We start from the raw sequence: 20,795 nt of genomic DNA, 5'->3' as shown, positions 1-20,795 counted from the left end.
GTAATAAACCCCTGAATGGCTGGATGAGGTAATAACCCCTGAATGACTGGATTAGGTAATAACCCCTGAATGGCTGGATGAGGTAATAACCCCTGAATGGCTGGATGAGGTAATAACCCCTGAATGGCCGGACGAGGTAATAACCCCTGAATGGCTGGATGAGGTAATAACCCCTGAATGGCCGGATGAGGTAATAACCCCTGTATGGCCGGATGAGGTAATAACCCCTGAATGGCTGGATGAGGTAATAACCCCTGTATGGCTGGATGAGGTAATAAACCCCTGAATGGCTGGATGAGGTAATAACCCCTGAATGGCTGGATGAGGTAATAAACCCCTGTATGGCTGGATGAGGTAATAAACCCCTGAATGGCTGGATGAGGTAATAAACCCCTGAATGGCTGGATGAGGTAATAACCCCTGAATGGCTGGATGAGGTAATAAACCCCTGAATGGCTGGATGAGGTAATAAACCCCTGTATGGCTGGATGAGGTAATAAACCCCTGAATGGCTGGATGAGGTAATAAACCCCTGAAAGGCTGGATGAGGTAATAAACCCCTGTATGGCTGGATGAGGTAATAAACCCTTGTATGGCTGGATGAGGTAATAAACCCCTGAATGGCTGGATGAGGTAATAAACCCCTGTATGGCTGGATGAGGTAATAAACCCCTGAATGGCTGGATGAGGTAATAAACCCCTGAATGGCTGGATGAGGTAATAAACCCCTGTATGGCTGGATGAGGTAATAAACCCCTGAATGGCTGGATGAGGTAATAAACCCCTGAATGGCTGGATGAGGTAATAAACCCCTGAATGGCTGGATGACGTAATAAACCCCTGTATGGCTGGATGAGGTAATAAACCCCTGAATGGCTGGATGAGGTAATAAACCCCTGAATGGCTGGATGAGGTAATAAACCCCTGAATGGCTGGATGACGTAATAAACCCCTGTATGGCTGGATGAGGTAATAACCCCTGTATGGCTGGATGAGGTAATAAACCCCTGAATGGCTGGATGAGGTAATAAACCCCTGAATGGCTGGATGACGTAATAAACCCCTGTATGGCTGGATGAGGTAATAACCCCTGTATGGCTGGATGAGGTAATAAACCCCTGAATGGCTGGATGAGGTAATAAACCCCTGAATGGCTGGATGACGTAATAAACCCCTGTATGGCTGGATGAGGTAATAAACCCCTGAATGGCTGGATGAGGTAATAAACCCCTGAATGGCTGGATGAGGTAATAAACCCCTGAATGGCTGGATGACGTAATAAACCCCTGTATGGCTGGATGAGGTAATAAACCCCTGAATGGCTGGATGAGGTAATAAACCCCTGAATGGCTGGATGAGGTAATAAACCCCTGAATGGCTGGATGACGTAATAAACCCCTGTATGGCTGGATGAGGTAATAACCCCTGTATGGCTGGATGAGGTAATAAACCCCTGAATGGCTGGATGAGGTAATAAACCCCTGAATGGCTGGATGACGTAATAAACCCCTGTATGGCTGGATGAGGTAATAACCCCTGTATGGCTGGATGTACTGAGCAACTTCAGGACGTCTCAGTGTTCGCTTCAGATGGGCCCAACCGCCTCATCACTGCCACCAGTACTTGGCCCACCAGTACTGGGCTGCAACTCATCCTAAAACTTTATTCTGATGGTCCCTTGTAGATGCCTGCATGTCTCCTGCATGTCAAGTGCATGATTCTACTAAAGCTAACCCTTAACAAACCTCAACCCAAAACCAAACCCTAATCCTGAACTCTAATCTTAACCCTGTTGAGTTTCACCAGTTTCAATGATCACCGATCAATTATCAGTGTGCATCTCTACATAACATAAAGGAGGCATCAGAAGAAAGTGTAATCCAATTTGATTGTCACAGCTTTCAAAATTAAACTACAAGTGTCACAGAATAAATGTCCATCTTACACTAAATGTCCATCTTACATCTTACACTGTTTACACATTGTCATCTCGGATACTGAATCTGACGTAAATTCAATTATCATCTCCTTTTTTATCTGTAATGCATTGAGAAGTGTTTTATAGGACTTTTTTGAAACATTAGAAACATTCTTAAAGTTAAATACATTGGTTCAGACAGTCCCAGGGTAGACTGACATAGACCTTGTTAACAATTTATATTTAAAAAAATTATAAAAATATATCTATAAGCTTTAACTTCATAATTAATTTTTAATTCAGGAAGTTTTGCTTCGTGTCTTTACTTCTAGTTTACACCCAATGTTCTGCAATCCCACAGTTCTGCTGAGATGACTGTGATATGAAGGGATTATGATGTGTATGATTGGAATTGTTCCCGCGTTCGGCTCCCCAGATGGACAAACGCACCCTGGAGTGCACGCAGACATGCAGTGCAGACGCAGAAGCGTAAATGTTGTATCTCGTGCTTTCAAAGGCAACTCCGGCACCCATAGAAAGGGCCATTAATGTATAATTGAGCAGAACTGTCGGAAGTAGCTCAACTCGTTTTAAATTCCGGGGATGTTGTGCTCCGACCCCTGCACCACGTGCTGGTCTCAGACGCGATGTTAAAGGCTGACGACTAAAGGCAGCAGGGATACAGGAGCGGCTCGCGGGCTTCTGTGGGAATCTCAGCAAACATAAGTAGTGTTTCTTTTGCGTAACGGAATTTTAATCAAACATCGACATATGTGTTAACCCCTAAGATCTGTGTTAGAACTGAAATGTATCTAAAACCCCGCTAAACACACACAGCAGCTTCAGACCCACGCGGACTGTCCATCACACACGCGGCCGATCACGCCGGTAATAACCGGACGCGCGTGCTACTGCACGCTGGAGCTTTGGCTTTGCGCGCGTGGAGTTGGTAGTCTGAACAGGCTGAATGAAGCGCTTTCTTACCTCAGCCACCACATGTATCCGTATTCATAAGGGAAAAAACTGTTGGGATCATCGCAGCAGTATTTTATGTCGTTGAAACCACAGCAGAACGCAGCAGTGACGTCGCCGTCCGGTTTCGGGCACGTGAAGGCGTTGACGAAAGCTTTGTCTGTGCTGTAGTAACTCGCGCAGTGCGAAGTCATCCTCGCTACCGAACTGAAAGAGCGGAAAGTCTGCGGGCGAAAGTGCTAAAGTGAAAAGGGTTCTCCAAGTTGCCAAAGTGACAGACGAACATCACTGCGGCTGGTTCTGCGCTCTTCTGTTTGCCATTCCGACTCTTCTGCGGTGGTCACGTAGCAACAATCGTTTGCTGATATTAAATCATAACAGTCTCTTCAAAGGAAAAAAACACGCAGAATAACAGGTCAGCTGTGGATGTCTAATGCGTGTCCGCCTTTTTGTTCCGTTGGACACTCCTTTCCTTGCTCTTTCCTCCTGTGTTGCTCTCAGCTTGCGAAAACATTCAGTAAGTGGCTTCTCAAGGAAACCGCGCTGCGTTTTGGTCCACCGTCCATTTCATTGCTGAACAGACTAAATAAGGACATTTGTTCAATTTCAGATGTTACTTTCCTTACTGTGCTGCACGTTTTAACATGTTTTAAACTGCTGCACGTTTTGATTTAAAAAATGTGTGACAAAATTTGTGACAAAAAACCCCAAAACAAAACAAAACAAAAACAGCAACAACAAAAAACGTAGAACATGTAGCTCTAGTAATATTGTCAACCTTTACGTACTAAATGCGGCATCCAATATGTGGGAATAAAAAGGAGATGAATTTAGAAGTAACGACGGTAAAGGTGATATCTGGTCACAAGTGCATAGCTGAAAAAATACCTTTAAAAATACATAGTCATTTACACCTGGTATTTTTAATGCTTTTGTTGTTGTTATTTGTTTTTTAAAGAATGCATAAAAGTATGCAATTACAAAACTGCTACAGACAGAGAACACATACATGAAAAAAAAAGTAATATCATATAGAACACGGAGGAGTCAGGGGCAGCAGAGGAGTCAGGGGCAGCAGAGGAGTCAGGGGCAGCACATACATGTTTTAACAACACACTGAATAAAGTGCTCTTATCCTGCATCTGAACAGATTTCTGTGGCAGGAGAACAAGACCCCGAGATACTCAAACTCCTCCAGTCGGGGAGGTTCTCTCTACCATTCCACAGCTAGGAAAGTATCTGTGTTATTCCCCCTGAATCTGAAGCTCGACAATTGGATGAAGTCTCCTATCCAGTTCTCTGGCATGGACTTTCCCAGGAAGGCTGAGAAGTAGTATATCTCTATAGATTCCACACACTCTCTGGTCCCGTTTCCAAGGTACATGAGATGTTGAAGAGGTGTGTCAGCTAAGACAGCCTCTCCTCATCCAGGGCCTTCAGCAATTCTGGACGAATCCCATCCAGCCCTGGTGCTTGGCCAGTGTGGAGCATTCTACCTCAGTGATTTTGGCCAGGAATATGGAATCTGACCATGTAGTCCTTGGTCCTTCCTCATAGAAGGAATATTTTTAGGTTTAAGAAGCTCCTCAAAGAGTTCTGAGCACAGCATGGATGGTGTCCATGAAGGTCATTGTCCATGGCCTCTCCAAACTCCTCCCATGGCCTGTAATTTTTTTCTGCATCTACCGAAGCCACAACCTTTTTCATCCCTTGGTACCATTCAAAAAACCAGGAGCTCTACGAACCATCCAAGCTCAGAAAGCTTCCTTCTCCTGCTTGACTGGTTCCCTCACCGTTGGTGTCCCCCATCAAGTTTTTGAGTTGCCGACATGTTGCCACCAGTTGAGAGGGGAAATCATTCCAGACAGACTCACTACACCTTTTCCATCTGACCCAACTCACCCTCAGATGATCCGTTGACAACCCAACTCCTCCATTCACCTGAGTGTCTAAAACATATGTCCTTACGTCAGAAGACAAAAGTGAAACTCAATCATCGACCTTCACCTCTGGGTAGTTTTGCTGTTATCTGCACGTGTGGAAGGGCACAGAGAAGGCCATCTCAGAAGTGATGGAAGCCACTGGTTGTTAATGTTGCACCATATTGCACCATATACTGGTAACTGACAAAGAGGCGACACAAAGGGGAATATGGAAATATTTCAGCCTAAAAGTGGATATGAAGAAGAAGAGCCTGTTAAATACTGCAACACTGTTGTGCAAACACTGTTTTACAACACATCAAATCTGAACAAACATCTGTTGGACAAACATCCTGATGTCATGATTAGTCCCTCCCAGGTTCCAGCTTCCGTGGTTTCCCTGTCTTTTGTGTTTTGGTTCCATGTCTTAGTTTCGCTTTCTCCACCACTCGTTTGATTGCTTGCACCTGTCCCTCGTTTCTACCTTTTGTTTCTTGTATTTAAACCCTGTCTTGAACCTTGTGTTTTTGGCTGTTCATTGTTAGGCTTCAATGCATTTGTGTTTAGTTACTCATGTATCCCCGTGCTCTCCGTGTTGGCTCTATGACCCTGGACTGCTATAACGATTCTGATTTTGGATTTGCCCCTATTAAATCTCACTCCTGTCCGCACATGCGTCCGCGTCCTTACCGCTCAACGTTAGAGAATGAACAGCCAAACAAGGACGCAGCGAGAGAGTGAGACTCTGGGAGGTGGTTTCACTGGGACGAAACTCCAGCTGTTTCCACACAGTCGGAGTTATTTACATCTCAGCATCCCCTAACCAGAGCTGCAGGTACATGGGCAACAATCTTGTTGTTCCTGGAAGAAGCAGATAACGATGAGATTCCAGGTAAGTGCCGAGAGTCTACCTGTCTTGACCAATGCTGCAGGGGGGAGCAGCCTGCAGTGCAAGATATGAGTAGGCGGAGTTAATGCACACACAATCCATGGTTTGGTACTTGATGCGCACTAAAGCACAACTGCAAGCTCCCTATCACTTGCACGAGCCTTGGGAGCCGCCGAGAGGGTTCTGTGTCTGTGTGTTCCTCCAGGGTCACCCCACCAGTGCCCGTGGCTATCCCACAAGTCATCCGTCCTGATCCTGATCCTGGTCCTGTTCCCGGCATTAGAGACGCCACCCATCCTGATCCGGTTCCTGTTACCGGCGTGAGAGACGCTGCATGTCCTGATCCAGTTCCTGTTCCCGGTGTGAGAGACGCCGTCCATCCTGATCTGGTTCCTGTTCCCGGTGTGAGAGACGCCGCCTTTCCTGTTCCTATGGCTAAGCCTCTGGACCTGCCTCCGGACAAACATCCTGACCTTATCACGGAGTTCAAAGACCCACAGATGAGAGCTGATGAGTTCCCTCCTCTGTTATTTCCATGAAAGAAATACAGTCTTTGAAAAATCTCTCTGCAGTAGTAATATACATATTTATACATAGCCTACTGGAAATGTCGTTGATAGCCGTATTAATTTAATGGCATTACATTTACATGTAATGTAGGTCTTTTTGTAGGTGCTCCTCTGTGATTTTACTTCTGTCCAAATCCAAAATGTTGGTGTTTTTCTCCTTCCCTCCATGAGAAAATTACAGGCCCAATTATCTACTGTTTTCACCTAACTCAGCCTTTGTCCCATAATTGTAGCCCAAATATCTGATTTTTCAGGCAAATAAAAAAATGGATGTTTTTGAAGATGAACTCAACCACTGACATGGTCCGTATGTTAAACCTCCCACTCCACATGCTACCTGGGAGAGCATTATCTGGGGAAAAGACTAACATCAGTGAAAACAACGAGGTTTATTACTGGCCGATTGATATCACAGAGTTCCTTAAAGATCAAATGTTAAATACCGCTAAACTAATATAACTACAAGTGATTGTTTATGTTCAAAATTGTAATGTGCTGGCCCGAGTGCCGAAGGGTATGGAGCAGGATGCACAGACTCTCTCCACACGGACGAACATTTAATTACATAAAACATAAAGGCACTCACATATAACACAAGCAATACATGTGAAAACACTTAACGATTAACACTGAACAGAACAATAAACACGACTACCTTTAACGATGAAAAGTACTTGTTGACAATGATGACGCTAAGATTTACATCTACACGCTACATCAACAATGACCAACACACTGCACACAATGACAAGGGTTTGTGTACATAAAGGTGCAGATATGGTTACAAACAAAACAGCCCTCCCACTGCACGTGGAAGGCTAAATCACATGACTCCCAGGTGGCCAGCGTTCTGTGACAAAACTGCTGCAACATCCAGGTTTGTGGAAAATACAATATACTAGAAATCTGTTTGTCCTATAGGTATTTTAATGTTGTTCAGATGCATAATTGAGGAGTTTCATAATGTATGAAGACTTTGACTTGCTATCGGTATTGAAACAAAACATCTGGTATCCTGATAGCACTATGGTGTGGTATCATTTCAGTATCAGTTTAGAAATTCATGACCTGGAAGTGTTATCGAAACCAAAATTTTGGTATCACGACAGCAATAAAAATGTTTTTCCATCCATTTGAGGAGGGAAGTCTTACAACAGCTACTCGCTCTGGACTCTGTGGTATGGTACAAATGAAGGAGTTATTTCTAAGCAGCAAGGAACTATTTTTGGTGGCCTGGTCTGGATGAGCAGATGAAAGCCAAGTCATGTTCCTCATGACAGAAAATTGGACGCGTACCACAGCCTGCGCTTCTACAACCACCCTTGGTAGATCCCTTGGTAGTGAATACGTGTGGATTTCATTGGTCTGCTGGAGGAAAGACTATTTTTGGTGGTGGTAGATATCAAGCAACTAGCCTGAAATTGCTGTCATGTAATCAACTACTACAAGGAAGGCATCAGAGAAACTTGTTGAGATGTTCAGCTGTTTTGGCTACCCGGAGGAACTTGACAGTAACAAGGGACCACTGTGTCACTAGAATGCAAGCTAATGGAGTTCAGTGCATTAAGTCAACACCATTCTGTCAACAAATGGCCTTGCCGAGAGAATGCACTCTTAGTCTCAGTCTCAGAATGGTACAGACCTTGAAAAGTGCATTAAAAGCATCTCAAGGCCTCACTCTATCATCATCTGAGCAGCTTTTTGATGTCGTATGCAGCAGGCAACCTCCAAAGCTTCTTCAGCCATTCTCATGCTCAAGTGATCACTGTGCAGTAATCTTGACCTGCTAAGACCTCTCAGCATCAAAGAAACCTGAATGTTGCAATAACAATAACAAGAACAAGTGGACAGGAGCAAGCTTAAAGCAAAAAACCTGAATGTTTCATCCAGGTGAAAACTTCCTTTGCATGCAGTTACACCCAGAGCTCACATGAGTGCTTCTGTGATCGTTCAGACTGGACTAGTGTCACACACTGTTCTGTGATCGTTCAGACTGGACTAGTGTCACACACTGTTCTGTGATCGTTCAGACTGGACTGGTGTCACACACTGTTCTGTGATTTGATACAGACTTGCCTTGATCTTGGCTCAAGAATATCATGGCTATTTAGATTGTAACAGGGATAGAGATAGATATAGATATATATATATAATGGTGACATATAAATTAATAATATCATAATTAAAAAAAAAAAAAAAAAAAAAAAAATATATATATATATATATATATATATATATATATATATATATATATATATATATATATATATATATATATATATATATATATATAGGACTACACCTCGCACCTGCCCCGTTCCCAGTCCCCTGACTACTGATTGCTTTCACCTGTTCCACATTCACTCCCTGCTCTATTTCAACCCACAGATCCCAGGAGACGGAGCTGCATATTAATGGTCCTACTACGTCACGTCGAACAACGTTTAATCATTTGTCTAGAGGAAGACTAGCTCCTCTGTATTTTGTGTTTGAGGTTACGTGCATCCATCGGGACAAACCGATAGAAAATAAAGAGTACCTCTTTACTGACCCGCCTCCTCTCGCTTCCATCCCACTGCTGTCACTATACATATCTATATGTATTCAGCGCGATTCTTCCAGGTATTTAATTTTATTTGATATTTTTTGGTATTCTTTTGAACGGTTGCACTACCTATTGCACCAGAGGCTCATGCAGTAGGGTACAGGGGTGAGAAGCAGGGAAAAACTAAACGGAGGCTGGTGCAGAAGCAGAGAGGACCCTTTAAAAAAGCACGTGCACGGTTCTGCCCCTTCAACTGAGTGGAGACATAAAGGGGTCGAGCTGTGCCCCGATAATCTTGTGTGTGCCCCAGTAGGACAGGTCCTCAAGAAACACTCCTGGTCTATATCGTCGGCCGTTTAGAGGTAGGTCTATCTTTTGTGTGTCTAATTTTCTGTTTCTAATTGCATCTACACTTGACATGAACTGAGATAATTGAATAGCCTGTTAGGTTACTTCAACAAATACAAGCCCTGGGCTCTCTGTACTGATTATGCTTCACATAGGTTTTAATAAGCATGGTTTGAACAAAACTTTGGTTAGGTAAAGTAATGTCGGTGCCGTCCAAAACCATCATTTAGATCTCCTGAAGCACCTGATTTATATGACCGAGGAGGGGAGAGTAACCAGCTCCAACTCAGATGGCCTGATCTTCAATACCTGCCTTATGCTTGTCATGCCATCTCAAACACCATCTAACAGTCACAGTCTGTTCCTGGTACAGAGGAAACATCAGACCAGAGACTCGAACACAGAGTTAAGAACCGAACTGGAGCAGAAGAAAGGAGCGCGGGTATGTGAGGAGTAGAGTGAGGAGCGCGGGTATGTGAGGAGTACAGTGAGGAGCGCGGGTATGTGAGGAGTACAGTGAGGAGCGCAGGTATGTGGGGAGTACAGTGAGGAGCGCGGGTATGTGAGGAGTACAGTAAGGAGCGCGGGTATGTGAGGAGTGGAGTGAGGAGCGCGGGTATGTGAGGAGTAGAGTGAGGAGCGCGGGTATGTGAGGAGTAGAGTGAGGAGCGCGGGTATGTGAGGAGTACAGTAAGGAGCGCGGGTATGTGAGGAGTACAGTGAGGAGCGCAGGTATGTGGGGAGTACAGTGAGGAGCGCGGGTATGTGAGGAGTACAGTAAGGAGCGCGGGTATGTGAGGAGTACAGTTAGGAGCGCGGGTATGTGAGGAGTACAGTGAGGAGCGCGGGTATGTGAGGAGTACAGTGAGGAGCGCGGGTATGTGAGGAGTACAGTGAGGAGCGTGGATATGTGAGGAGTACAGTGAGGAGCGCGGGTATGTGAGGAGTACAGTGAGGAGCGTGGATATGTGAGGAGTACAGTGAGGAGCGCGGGTATGTGAGGAGTACAGTGAGGAGCGCGGGTATGTGAGGAGTACAGTGAGGAGCGCGGGTATGTGAGGAGTACAGTGAGGAGCGTGGATATGTGAGGAGTACAGTGAGGAGCGCGGGTATGTGAGGAGTACAGTGAGGAGCGCGGGTATGTGAGGAGTACAGTGAGGAGCGCGGGTATGTGAGGAGTACAGTGAGGAGCGCGGGTATGTGAGGAGTACAGTGAGGAGCGCGGGTATGTGAGGAGTACAGTGAGGAGCGCGGGTATGTGAGGAGTAGAGTGAGGAGCGCGGGTATGTGAGGAGTGGAGTGAGGAGCGCGGGTATGTGAGGAGTACAGTGAGGAGCGCGGGTATGTGAGGAGTACAGTGAGGAGCGCGGGTATGTGAGGAGTACAGTGAGGAGCGCGGGTATGTGAGGAGTACAGTGAGGAGCGCGGGTATGTGAGGAGTACAGTGAGGAGCGCGGGTATGTGAGGAGTACAGTGAGGAGCGCGGGTATGTGAGGAGTACAGTGAGGAGCGCGGGTATGTGAGGAGTGGAGTGAGGAGCGCGGGTATGTGAGGAGTAGAGTGAGGAGCGCGGGTATGTGAGGAGTACAGTGAGGAGCGCAGGTATGTGAGGAGTACAGTAAGGAGCGCGGGTATGTGAGGAGTAGAGTGAGGAGCGCGGGTATGTGAGGAGTACAGTGAGGAGCGCAGGTATGTGAGGAGTACAGTAAGGAGCGCGGGTATGTGAGGAGTACAGTGAGGAGCGCAGGTATGTGGGGAGTACAGTGAGGAGCGCGGGTATGTGAGGAGTACAGTAAGGAGCGCGGGTATGTGAGGAGTACAGTGAGGAGCGCGGGTATGAGAGGAGTAGAGTGAGGAGCGCGGGTATGTGAGGAGTACAGTGAGGAGCGCGGGTATGTGAGGAGTGGAGTGAGGAGCGCGGGTATGTGAGGAGTACAGTGAGGAGCGCGGGTATGTGAGGAGTAGAGTGAGGAGCGCGGGTATGTGAGGAGTAGAGTGAGGAGCGCGGGTATGTGAGCAGTACAGTGAGGAGCGCGGGTATGTGAGGAGTAGAGTGAGGAGCGCGGGTATGTGAGGAGTACAGTGAGGAGCATGGGTATGTGAGGAGTACAGTGAGGAGCGCGGGTATGTGAGGAGTGGAGTGAGGAGCGCGGGTATGTGAGGAGTACAGTGAGGAGCGCGGGTATGTGAGGAGTACAGTGAGGAGCGCGGGTATGTGAGGAGTAGAGTGAGCAGCGCGGGTATGTGAGGAGTAGAGTGAGGAGCGCGTGTATGTGAGGAGTAGAGTGTGGAGCGCGGATATGTGAGGAGTAGAGTGAGGAGCGGGGATATGTGAGGAGTAGAGTGAGGAGCGCGGGTATGTGAGGAGTAGAGTGAGGAGCGCGGGTATGTGAGGAGTAGAGTGAGGAGCGCGGATATGCGAGGAGTAGAGTGAGGAGCGCGGGTATGTGAGGAGTACAGTGAGGAGCTGGCGGGGTCCTTGACCATGTAGTCTAGTGCATGGCACACTTATACATAAACGTCCTACGTGCTCGTGGTGTTGAGTAGTGTTGAATCCTGCATAACTATAAGATTATAAATGTGAATGCCAACATAAATTCATTTTAAGTCACTAATATTAAACAAGCAATAATAACAAAGACAAGCATTTTGATTTTGTAAATCTTTTTTCTGTGGTTTATATTATAGGGTTTCACTGCATTAAAAACAACTTAATTATTCCACACAATTCCCCTCCGATCAAGTTTCATTTCCTCAAAAGCAAAGAATACAACTCCATCCCTATTTATGACCGATTCTAGTCCTGGGAATTTGGAAAAATAAGTGACATTTGTCCATCAGGAACACTTTAATCTGATATTCCCAACATTGCCTATTGTAAAAGCAGTTCAGCACTGCATCCAGCTCAAATTCTGTTTTCAGCCTGGATATCACATCCAGAGCAGCTTTAATTCTGCAGGGCTGGAGTGTACCGAGTTAGTCAGTTCACTTAATAAAGCTAACATAACAAACCAGGCTCTGCAACGCCCCCCGGGTGTCTATCCGTCTCTCTCTCTCTCTCTCTCTCTCTCTCTCTCTCTCTCTATCTCTCTCTCTCCCCCCCCCCCCACGTGTGTGTCTCAAGATGGCTTTATTGACATGATTGTATGTAACAGTATATAGTCACAATATCTTGTAGCAAATATTCAGTGCAAGCAGTAATAGTAGCAATAATAATAATAATAATAATAATAATAATAATAATAATAATAATAGTAGTAATAATAATAATAATAATAATAATAATAATAAACTGTTATTATTATAACAATGATAACGCCTCCCGCATAAGTCACGTTACGTTGTTTGAGTTGTAACCACACACACGTGCACAGGCTTTAATGTTAATGTCTCGTGTCTATTTAAAGCCTGGTCCGTGCGCGCGCACTTTGTTGGTCGTTGTCGCCACGTCTGTGCCGATCCTGCTTATTCTAGCCGTAACGTTATTTTGTGTAATCGTATGTTAATGTATCGGTGGTCTATGTTTAACGTTAAGTGTACAGTCATGTTTTCCGTCGGTGTTATGTGTGCGACCCTTGTTGTATGTGTTTACTGTCATTAAATGTTTCACGTTGTCAAGGGAGTTTGTGCGTCCGGGCCAGCAGCAACGTTACAAACAGTAATAATAATAATAATAATAATAATAATAATAATAATAATAATAATAATAATGATAATAAAAAAATAATAATAAATTATAACAGTAATAATAATAACAATAATAATAAAAAACAATAACAATACATGCATATTTATAAGAGCAACAACTACAATACCAATAAACAATGTTTAAAATATTAATATCAGCTAACAGACTTTAAGACTTTAACAAGATATCATATTTGTTTGTGTGGTCTCTCTAGTTGTTTCCCCACCCTCACCAAACACACACACACACACACACACACACACACACACACACATACACACACACACACACACACACACACACACTCCTACATATGGCCCTGGTGCACTTGGACTTTTGGCCTGTCTCCTTTTCGCTCTGTCTGCTGCTGACTTAATTGGTGCTGGACTTCCATTTGGGTCATGACAACCCTGCTGTGAGTCTGGCAGGAAAAGAGACACGCTCAGTGCGGCTGAATCCAGCACTCCATCGTCTCTCCACTGAAAGCCATGAGGACTGTGAAATATGAGCAGGGCATTGCAGCACTCCCAGGCACCAACAGAGGGCAGTGTGGAGAGGGAATGTGTCCCACATCTTCTACCAATGACCACAAATACAGAAGGCATGTCCAACGGTCTAGCTGCATCACCAAAACCCTAATGTTCTTTATTCCATTTGTCTCTTTACACTCTCTCTTTCACCCTTGGAACATTTCCAAATTCACTGTAAGTACCGAGCAAATAAATGGAACCTCAAGTGGTCCCTCTGTAATGAGAAGCACTGATTCAACGGTGTGTTTTTTCCGTGCATAAGATATAAGATTTGATTAGTGTAAAGTGGATTTTATTGAAATTCACAAAAAAAAACCAGTTTCTTATGATTTATAATAAACAGAGAACACGAGCAGAGGACTGTGGGCAACCGAATGTTGCGGATACGCAGACGGTATCCTCAAAAATTCTCAGAAACCTCTTAGTCTTCATGGCAGGATTCCTATTTGAAGGACCCTTTTAAATGGAACAGCCTTGTTATATAAGAGCCAATAAACACAGACCACATCCGCTGCAGCCCAGACCCCACGCCATCAGATACTGTCTCCAGATCACTCTGATATAACAACAAGCTGTGTCATTGCCTTCCATGTGGTTCCATGTGGAAGGTTTTCAGAGATGAAAAGAGTGAAGCCCTAAGGATGTTTTGATGAGAGGGGTTTTTAAAATATGTTGGATTAGAGAGGTGTTATATATATCCTTTATTTTTATATGACAATATATAATAGTTTTACTGCCTTCATTTTTAATTTTATTCATTTTATAATCAAATTGGTCCTAGAATGAAACGAGCTGGTTATTTTCTTTTCTACAACCATTTTTGGGTGCTCATGAATAATTGACGAGTTCTGCTCTGATTGGTTTACAGGTGATACATCATGGTGGCTCACACAGAATCAGCAGGTCAGCATCAATCATGCTAACTGTGAGAGGTGAGCCAAAGAGCGTTTAAGCATTTTAATCAGTCAAGACCAGGACTTTTGGAACTGGCCCATTTTCCAACCCGGTCCTCCTTAGGTTTGAAGGAGGTGACACCAGAGTTTGGGGTTCATGGCGCATCAGTTCCATGTACTGAACTCTCCTTGTTCACCTCTGCCAAGGTAAACAGGTTTTCCATTATAAGGCACCTTTAAGCATGACTCACTTCCTGCCATAGGAACTCTACGATCTCCCCACACTTCCTGTGGAATCCTTGAATGGCATTTCTTAGTAATGGCTCTTAGATCCATCAGTCCCACATAAGAAATCCAGTGAAGTTTACTGAGGGGCTATTGCAGTCCCTCAGAGACTGTGACTGACAGTCTTCTTGAGCTGTAACTCCAATGATGTTCTGTAAAAACTCTAACAGAGCTTCAAGTGCTCTACACTGCATCGTCGTAAAGGGGGAAAAAAGAATCTTAATTTTAGTCACTAGGAATGTACATCAGCTACCACTGAATGCTTCCGTGAACCATGAGAGAGGGTTCAGTTCCTCTGAACAGACCATTATGCTCTATTCAAAACCTTTTTCCTGGTAGAGGAAGCAATTAAGGAAATTTATTTTCTTTAGCCTCGAACAGAGCCCGTGAGGAGAGAGACTACCGGTTGTCATCTCCTCATCAGAGCAGGGCAGTAGATCTTCTCACTGGGGTGCTGAAAGAAGAGCCAGACCCCCCAGGCTAACTGTGGACCCTGCTGCTGGTGTCCAGGCTCTGCTGGTCATGAACAGTGTCCTCATAGACTCACCTATTACAAATGTTAATATTCCACCAGCTACAGCAACAATCTAGACACAAAACCTTTTGTTTCTCCTCTACTGCAGGTTGTAAGACACCCACAGACGTCTTATTTTCAGCGCAGACACACAAGCATGCGAATAAGAACAGAAAAAGTCAGAACTTTTGCCCACAGCTCCTTTTGTTGTCAGCTCTGTTTAGGACGCGTTACGGTACGTTACACAGACGCGTTACGGTACGGTAAACAGACGTGTTACGGTACGTTACACAGACGCGTTATGGTACGTTACACAGACGCGTTACGGTACGGTAAACAGACGCGTTACGGTACGTTACACAGACGCGTTACGGTATGGTAAACAGACGCGTTATGGTACGTTACACAGACGCGTTACGGTACGTTACACAGACGCGTTACGGTACGTTACACAGACGCGTTACAGTATGTTACACAGACGCGTTATGGTACGTTACACAGACGCGTTACAGTATGTTACACAGACGCGTTACAGTATGTTACACAGACGCGTTACAGTATGTTACACAGACGCGTTATGGTATGTTACACAGACGCGTTACAGTATGTTACACAGACGGGCTTATTTAGCCACACCTTCTCCGTGGTGCACTTCCCTAGCGATTTAGCCACCATGCCTCTACGACCTTTATGCCCTTTTCCTTAAGCCTACACACAGACATGCTCTTTCAGCTCAGATCTCACTAGTTGATGATGAAGTCAGAGACAAGGAACATGTTGTTTCATGTAGGACTTTATTTGACTGCTAATTTATCCCACATAGGCACTTCATGTTAAACATCCCAGTGAACAGTCAGGCGGGAGTATTCCAATTAGTCATGTTAACCTCAACTCAGTCTACCACTGAACCTGAACTAATATAGTTAATCCAGTGTATTACTGAACCAATCTAATATAATGAATTCAGTTAACTACTGAACCTAATCTAATATGCTTAATTCCGTTTACCATTGATCCTAATCTAATATGCTTAACTAGGTATATCACTGAACTGATCTAATATGATTAATTCATTACGTGCTCAATGCACAAACTCTGCATGCAATAGGATACTTGCTGAAATGATTGCCAACATATTTTTAAAAATATTTGAAAACCCAGCTGTTCCATGTAGCCACACACACACACACACACACACACACACACTTTGATTATTTCTGTGCCTGATTCTCTCTCATTCACTATCTTAAACAGCATACTTATTAAATTATTCCAATGCCTCAAAGAACAGCCACATCAAAAACAGACACATGAAAACTCAGCAATCCATTATTATTATTAATAATAATAATAATAATAATGTCTATATGATTGTGACATAGAAAATTTTTGTGTGCCTGTGTGTGCTTGGCAGGCTTTGAAGGATAAAGTGACCTGAATTAGTGGATTTGGGTCAGACACAGATTAGTTTGTGCGTCATTCCATGTTCATAAAGGATCAAAACAACAGACGACAGCGCTGAGCCATAAGAGTTTAACCCAGATCATCTATCTCCACTAATATTACTGCCTCTACTGAGACTACTGCCTCTACTGAGACTACTACCATTACTGAGACTACTGAGACTACTGCCTCTACTGAGACTACTACCACTACTGCCTCTACTTAGACTACTGCCTCTACTCTGACTACTACCACTACTGCCTCTACTTAGACTACTGCCACTACTGTGACTACTGCCTCTACTGTGACTACTGAGACTACTGCCTCTACTGTGACTACTGCCTCTACTGAGACTACTGTGACTACTGCCTCTACTGTGATTACTACCTCTTCTATGACTACTGCCACTACTGTGACTACTGAGACTACTGCCTCTACTGTGACTACGGCCTCTACTGTGACTACTGCCTCTACTGAGACTACTGTGACTACTGCCTCTACTGTGATTACTACCTCTACTAAGACTACTGCCACTACTGTGATTACTACCTCTACTGTGACTACTGCCTCTACTGTGACTACTGCCTCTACTGTGATTACTGCCTCTACTGCCTCTACTGTGACTACTGCCACTACTGTGACTACTGCCAATATTACTGTCACTCTGTTAGTACTTTAGAACTGTATCTGTCTCACTGTTAAATGCCCTCAGAACCCGTTACACTCACACAAGAATTTGAAATCTGCCTTTTATTCTACTAACTTCAGTTTAAACTGAGGCAATTACAGCATTCGGCTTGAAATGTCATGAGAGACAATAAGGGATTAATCTCATGAAAGGTCACAATCTCAGAGTGCATGAAGACAGCAGAAAATGACTGCCCTAACCTTTTCAACTGCTCTCACCACTCGGCTTGTGTGAATGTGGATCTGAGAACTCTGTGATGGGATCACAAGTAAGACAGTTGAAATGTTCCAATATGATTGGTGAATTACAAAAAGACCTGCTGAGCAGCTCTTAAATTAGTCCTCTAGTGCCCAGTCTGAGTGTGTAGGGTCCTCATGAGAGGGATGAAAATCACTTTCTTACTTGTGTTCTGACCTTAACTGTTGAGTCAGCTCATTCTCTAATTCCCAATTCTCATCCTCTAATTCCTAATTCTCATACCTCCCAGGTTTGGAGGTACAGGGAAATGTCTCCAGGACTTCCATTAGACCTCCAGGGTATAAATAAACGAGATTAAAAACTGTAAATAATGATACAAAAAAAAGTTTTATGGAGGACTTGAGACTGGACTCAGAATCATCCAGAGACTTGAGACTTGATTCAGACTTGCACCCCAGAGACTCGAGACTTAACTTGGACTCCTACAAAGTGACTCAAGAACATCTCTTCCTCTACACAATGGAAACATTTTTCTCTATTTGTCCATTTCTGTCAGATTAGCCTACCCACCCATCCTATCATCCATTCATCCATCAGTCCATTCATCCATCAGTCCACTTGATTCATCCACCTGTCCATCTGTCCATCTGTCTTGCTAACCCATAAAGGTTTGAAGTGGATCCGTCTCTTCCGCTGTGGATATTTTGGACTTCCCATATTCCTCTTCAGACTTGTGCAGTACTTGTCTGTGACTAATAGATGACCCTGTGCTGCACGGCCTCTCTTTACTGGCCTCCTGACCACAGAGAAGATTTCACTACCATTTTAATGAAGCCCTCTGGAAGGAGCTGTCCACCGCCAATGAGCCCTGTAAGCTGAGCTGTACAGTCTGATTAGACTCATGCTGTCCTGGGGCTTATCATGCATCTGGGGGCTGATCCAGGATCAGCTCTCCCTGTTAACGAACAGCATGTCAGGCCATGAGGAATCTCTGTTTCCTGCACAATTGGAAGCACACTGTGCAAAGCAGGAGACGGGATCAGGATGCAGAAGAAAGTTGGCCTCACACATCAACACTGAGCCTCTCTGACTTTTACTCTCATCATACAGTCATGCAGGACGGATTAAGAGATCGGAATCTCAGGCGTTTTTCACCATCCACAAATTCCAATCATCAGAGATTTCAGCTTTTGATATTTATTTTCAGAATTCTAAAATCACATTTTCACTTTGTTATTATGGGTGATTAAGTGGAAAGAGCAATTTTATCCATTCCAAATCAAATCCACAACACAGTATCCAGTATGCAAAGTATGCAACAATAAACAGTTAGTATACACATTACATCAGTACACACCTGAAGTGCAGCACTGTCAGTATAATGGTCAGTATAATGGCCAGTATAATGGTCAGTATAATGGCCAGTATAATGGCCAGTATAATGGTCAGTATAAAGGCTAGTATAATGGCCAGTATAATGGTCAGTATAAAGGCTAGTATAATGGCCAGTATAAAGGCTAGTATAATGGCCAGTATAATGGTCAGTATAATGGCCAGTATAATGGCCAGTATAATGGTCAGTATAAAGGCTAGTATAATGGCCAGTATAATGGTCAGTATAAAGGCTAGTATAATGGTCAGTATAAAGGCCAGTATAATGGCCAGTATAATGGTCAGTATAAAGGCTAGTATAATGGTCAGTATAAAGGCCAGTATAATGGTCAGTATATTGGCCAGTATAATGGTCAGTAAAAAGGCCAGTATAATGGTCAGTATAATGGCCAGTATAATGGTCAGTATAATGGCTTTCCCACTGCAGAGTTCTTTAGGACTTGTACTGATAGCAGGTATGAAATGGATGTTGTTTGCCTTTCTTGTGCCTAAATATATCACTTTGGTTTCTCATGTTTTCTTGTATGTCTGATAAATAGCTAGTAAAGGTCAGAGTGGAGCTGCTGTAATTACTCTGCCCACAGGAGCACTGAAACCCCATGAAGCCTGCTCTCTCCTCTCTACTGCTCAGGTTCCTCACCGTAGCAGTAATGTCACACTAATCCCCAGTCCCCACATCTCTGTTTATCATCAGCCTCTCTGCTGACCATGTCTAATAGCTCTGAAATGAAAGGAAGACATGGCAATCGGTCTTTGTATTTTCTAAACGGGAACGTTTCACTTCTCTGCTTATTTTACCATCTGTAGATGAGAAGTGTGAACCATTGGCATCTTTGGGTCAAAATAACCCTCCACCCTCATGTTTTATTATCAGCAGCCTTTGATCATCAGATCATCACTTTCAGCCAGCACACCGCCACGCACCCACCCACTGATTGAGGTTCTGCGTGCGATGGCAGTGCCTCCCTAGCCCCTCCTCCAGACTGCCTGGCTGTTCCCCTGTCCCGGTACCCACCATCCTTGCATTTCTATTGGTCAGAGAAGAGACGCTGTGTTTGAAGGAGCACGCCTCACCGGGCAGGGCTCGTGGGGGTGGGGTGACTGAAAAGATTAACGCCATGAAACAAAAAAAGGAGAGTGATGGAGAGAAAATCAGAGAGTTGGAGAGAGAGCCAAACAGGATAGCTGCCCAACTGTAACCGTCACGGGCTCAACTGGGGAGTGTTGGATCCACGTTCCTTACCCTGCCGGTCTGACGGTTCTGATGCTCTTTCTGTCATTCTGCTACCCTCTGTCAGACCCGTGCATCGGTTGGTGGGTGTGTCTCGGGGGACGGGTTCCTGCTGGACGAGGCGATGGCGCTGGATGCCGTGTGCTTGCGGGTCAGGGGTGTGTGTCAGCAGAATGGCCTGCTCATCCTGTCCGTACTGGCCGTCGTCATCGGCTGCCTGCTGGGCTTCTTCCTTCGCTCCCAGCAGCTCTCTGAGCAGGTTAGTGCTCCCGGGGTGTGTCCACATACCCAACACTACACCCTACTCATCCCAAACACAGCCCTGCTCAACCCCAATCAGCACACACTACCCTACCTCTCTCCGTCCCAAACACAGCCCTACTCAACCCCACTCAGCACACACTACCCTACCTCTCTCCGTCCCAAACACAGCCCTACTCAACCCCACTCAGCACACACTACCCTACCTCTCTCCGTCCCAAACACAGCCCTACTCAACCCCACTCAGCACACACTACCCTACCTCTCTCCGTCCCAAACGCAGCCCTACTCAACCCCACTCAGCACACACTACCCTACCTCTCTCCGTCCCAAACGCAGCCCTACTCAACCCCACTCAGCACACACTACCCTACCTCTCTCCGTCCCAAACGCAGCCCTACTCAACCCCACTCAGCACACACTACCCTACCTCTCTCCGTCCCAAACACAGCCCTACTCAACCCCACTCAGCACATACTACCCTACCTCTCTCCATCTCAGTGGTCAAT

At 44.9% G+C, this 20,795-nt stretch overlaps 2 protein-coding genes across 3 annotated transcripts in view; one reads left to right on the top strand and one right to left on the bottom strand.

Annotated features, from left to right (window-relative positions):
• The window catches only part of LOC113592122 (protein shisa-like-2A), a 10,854-nt gene extending 7,418 nt beyond the window's left edge, over positions 1–3,436 (bottom strand). The window contains exon 1 of the mRNA XM_027032878.2: positions 2,903–3,436. Within this exon, the coding sequence (XP_026888679.2) occupies positions 2,903–3,084 (182 nt within the window). The 5' untranslated portion in view covers positions 3,085–3,436. The remainder of the gene's footprint in view (positions 1–2,902) is intronic.
• Positions 3,437–20,149: 16,713 nt separating this feature from the next.
• The window catches only part of slc1a7b (solute carrier family 1 member 7b), a 35,884-nt gene continuing 35,238 nt past the window's right edge, over positions 20,150–20,795 (top strand). For both annotated transcript variants that reach the window (XM_035521671.1, XM_035521673.1), the window contains exon 1: positions 20,150–20,284. In XM_035521671.1, the coding sequence (XP_035377564.1) occupies positions 20,150–20,284 (135 nt within the window). The remainder of the gene's footprint in view (positions 20,285–20,795) is intronic.

The sequence above is a fragment of the Electrophorus electricus genome, chromosome 22 (genome assembly GCF_013358815.1).
Source record: "Electrophorus electricus isolate fEleEle1 chromosome 22, fEleEle1.pri, whole genome shotgun sequence".
Lineage (NCBI taxonomy): Eukaryota > Metazoa > Chordata > Actinopteri > Gymnotiformes > Gymnotidae > Electrophorus > Electrophorus electricus.
Note: the sequence above shows the minus strand (reverse complement) of the source record. Positions and strands in the feature narration are given on the sequence as shown.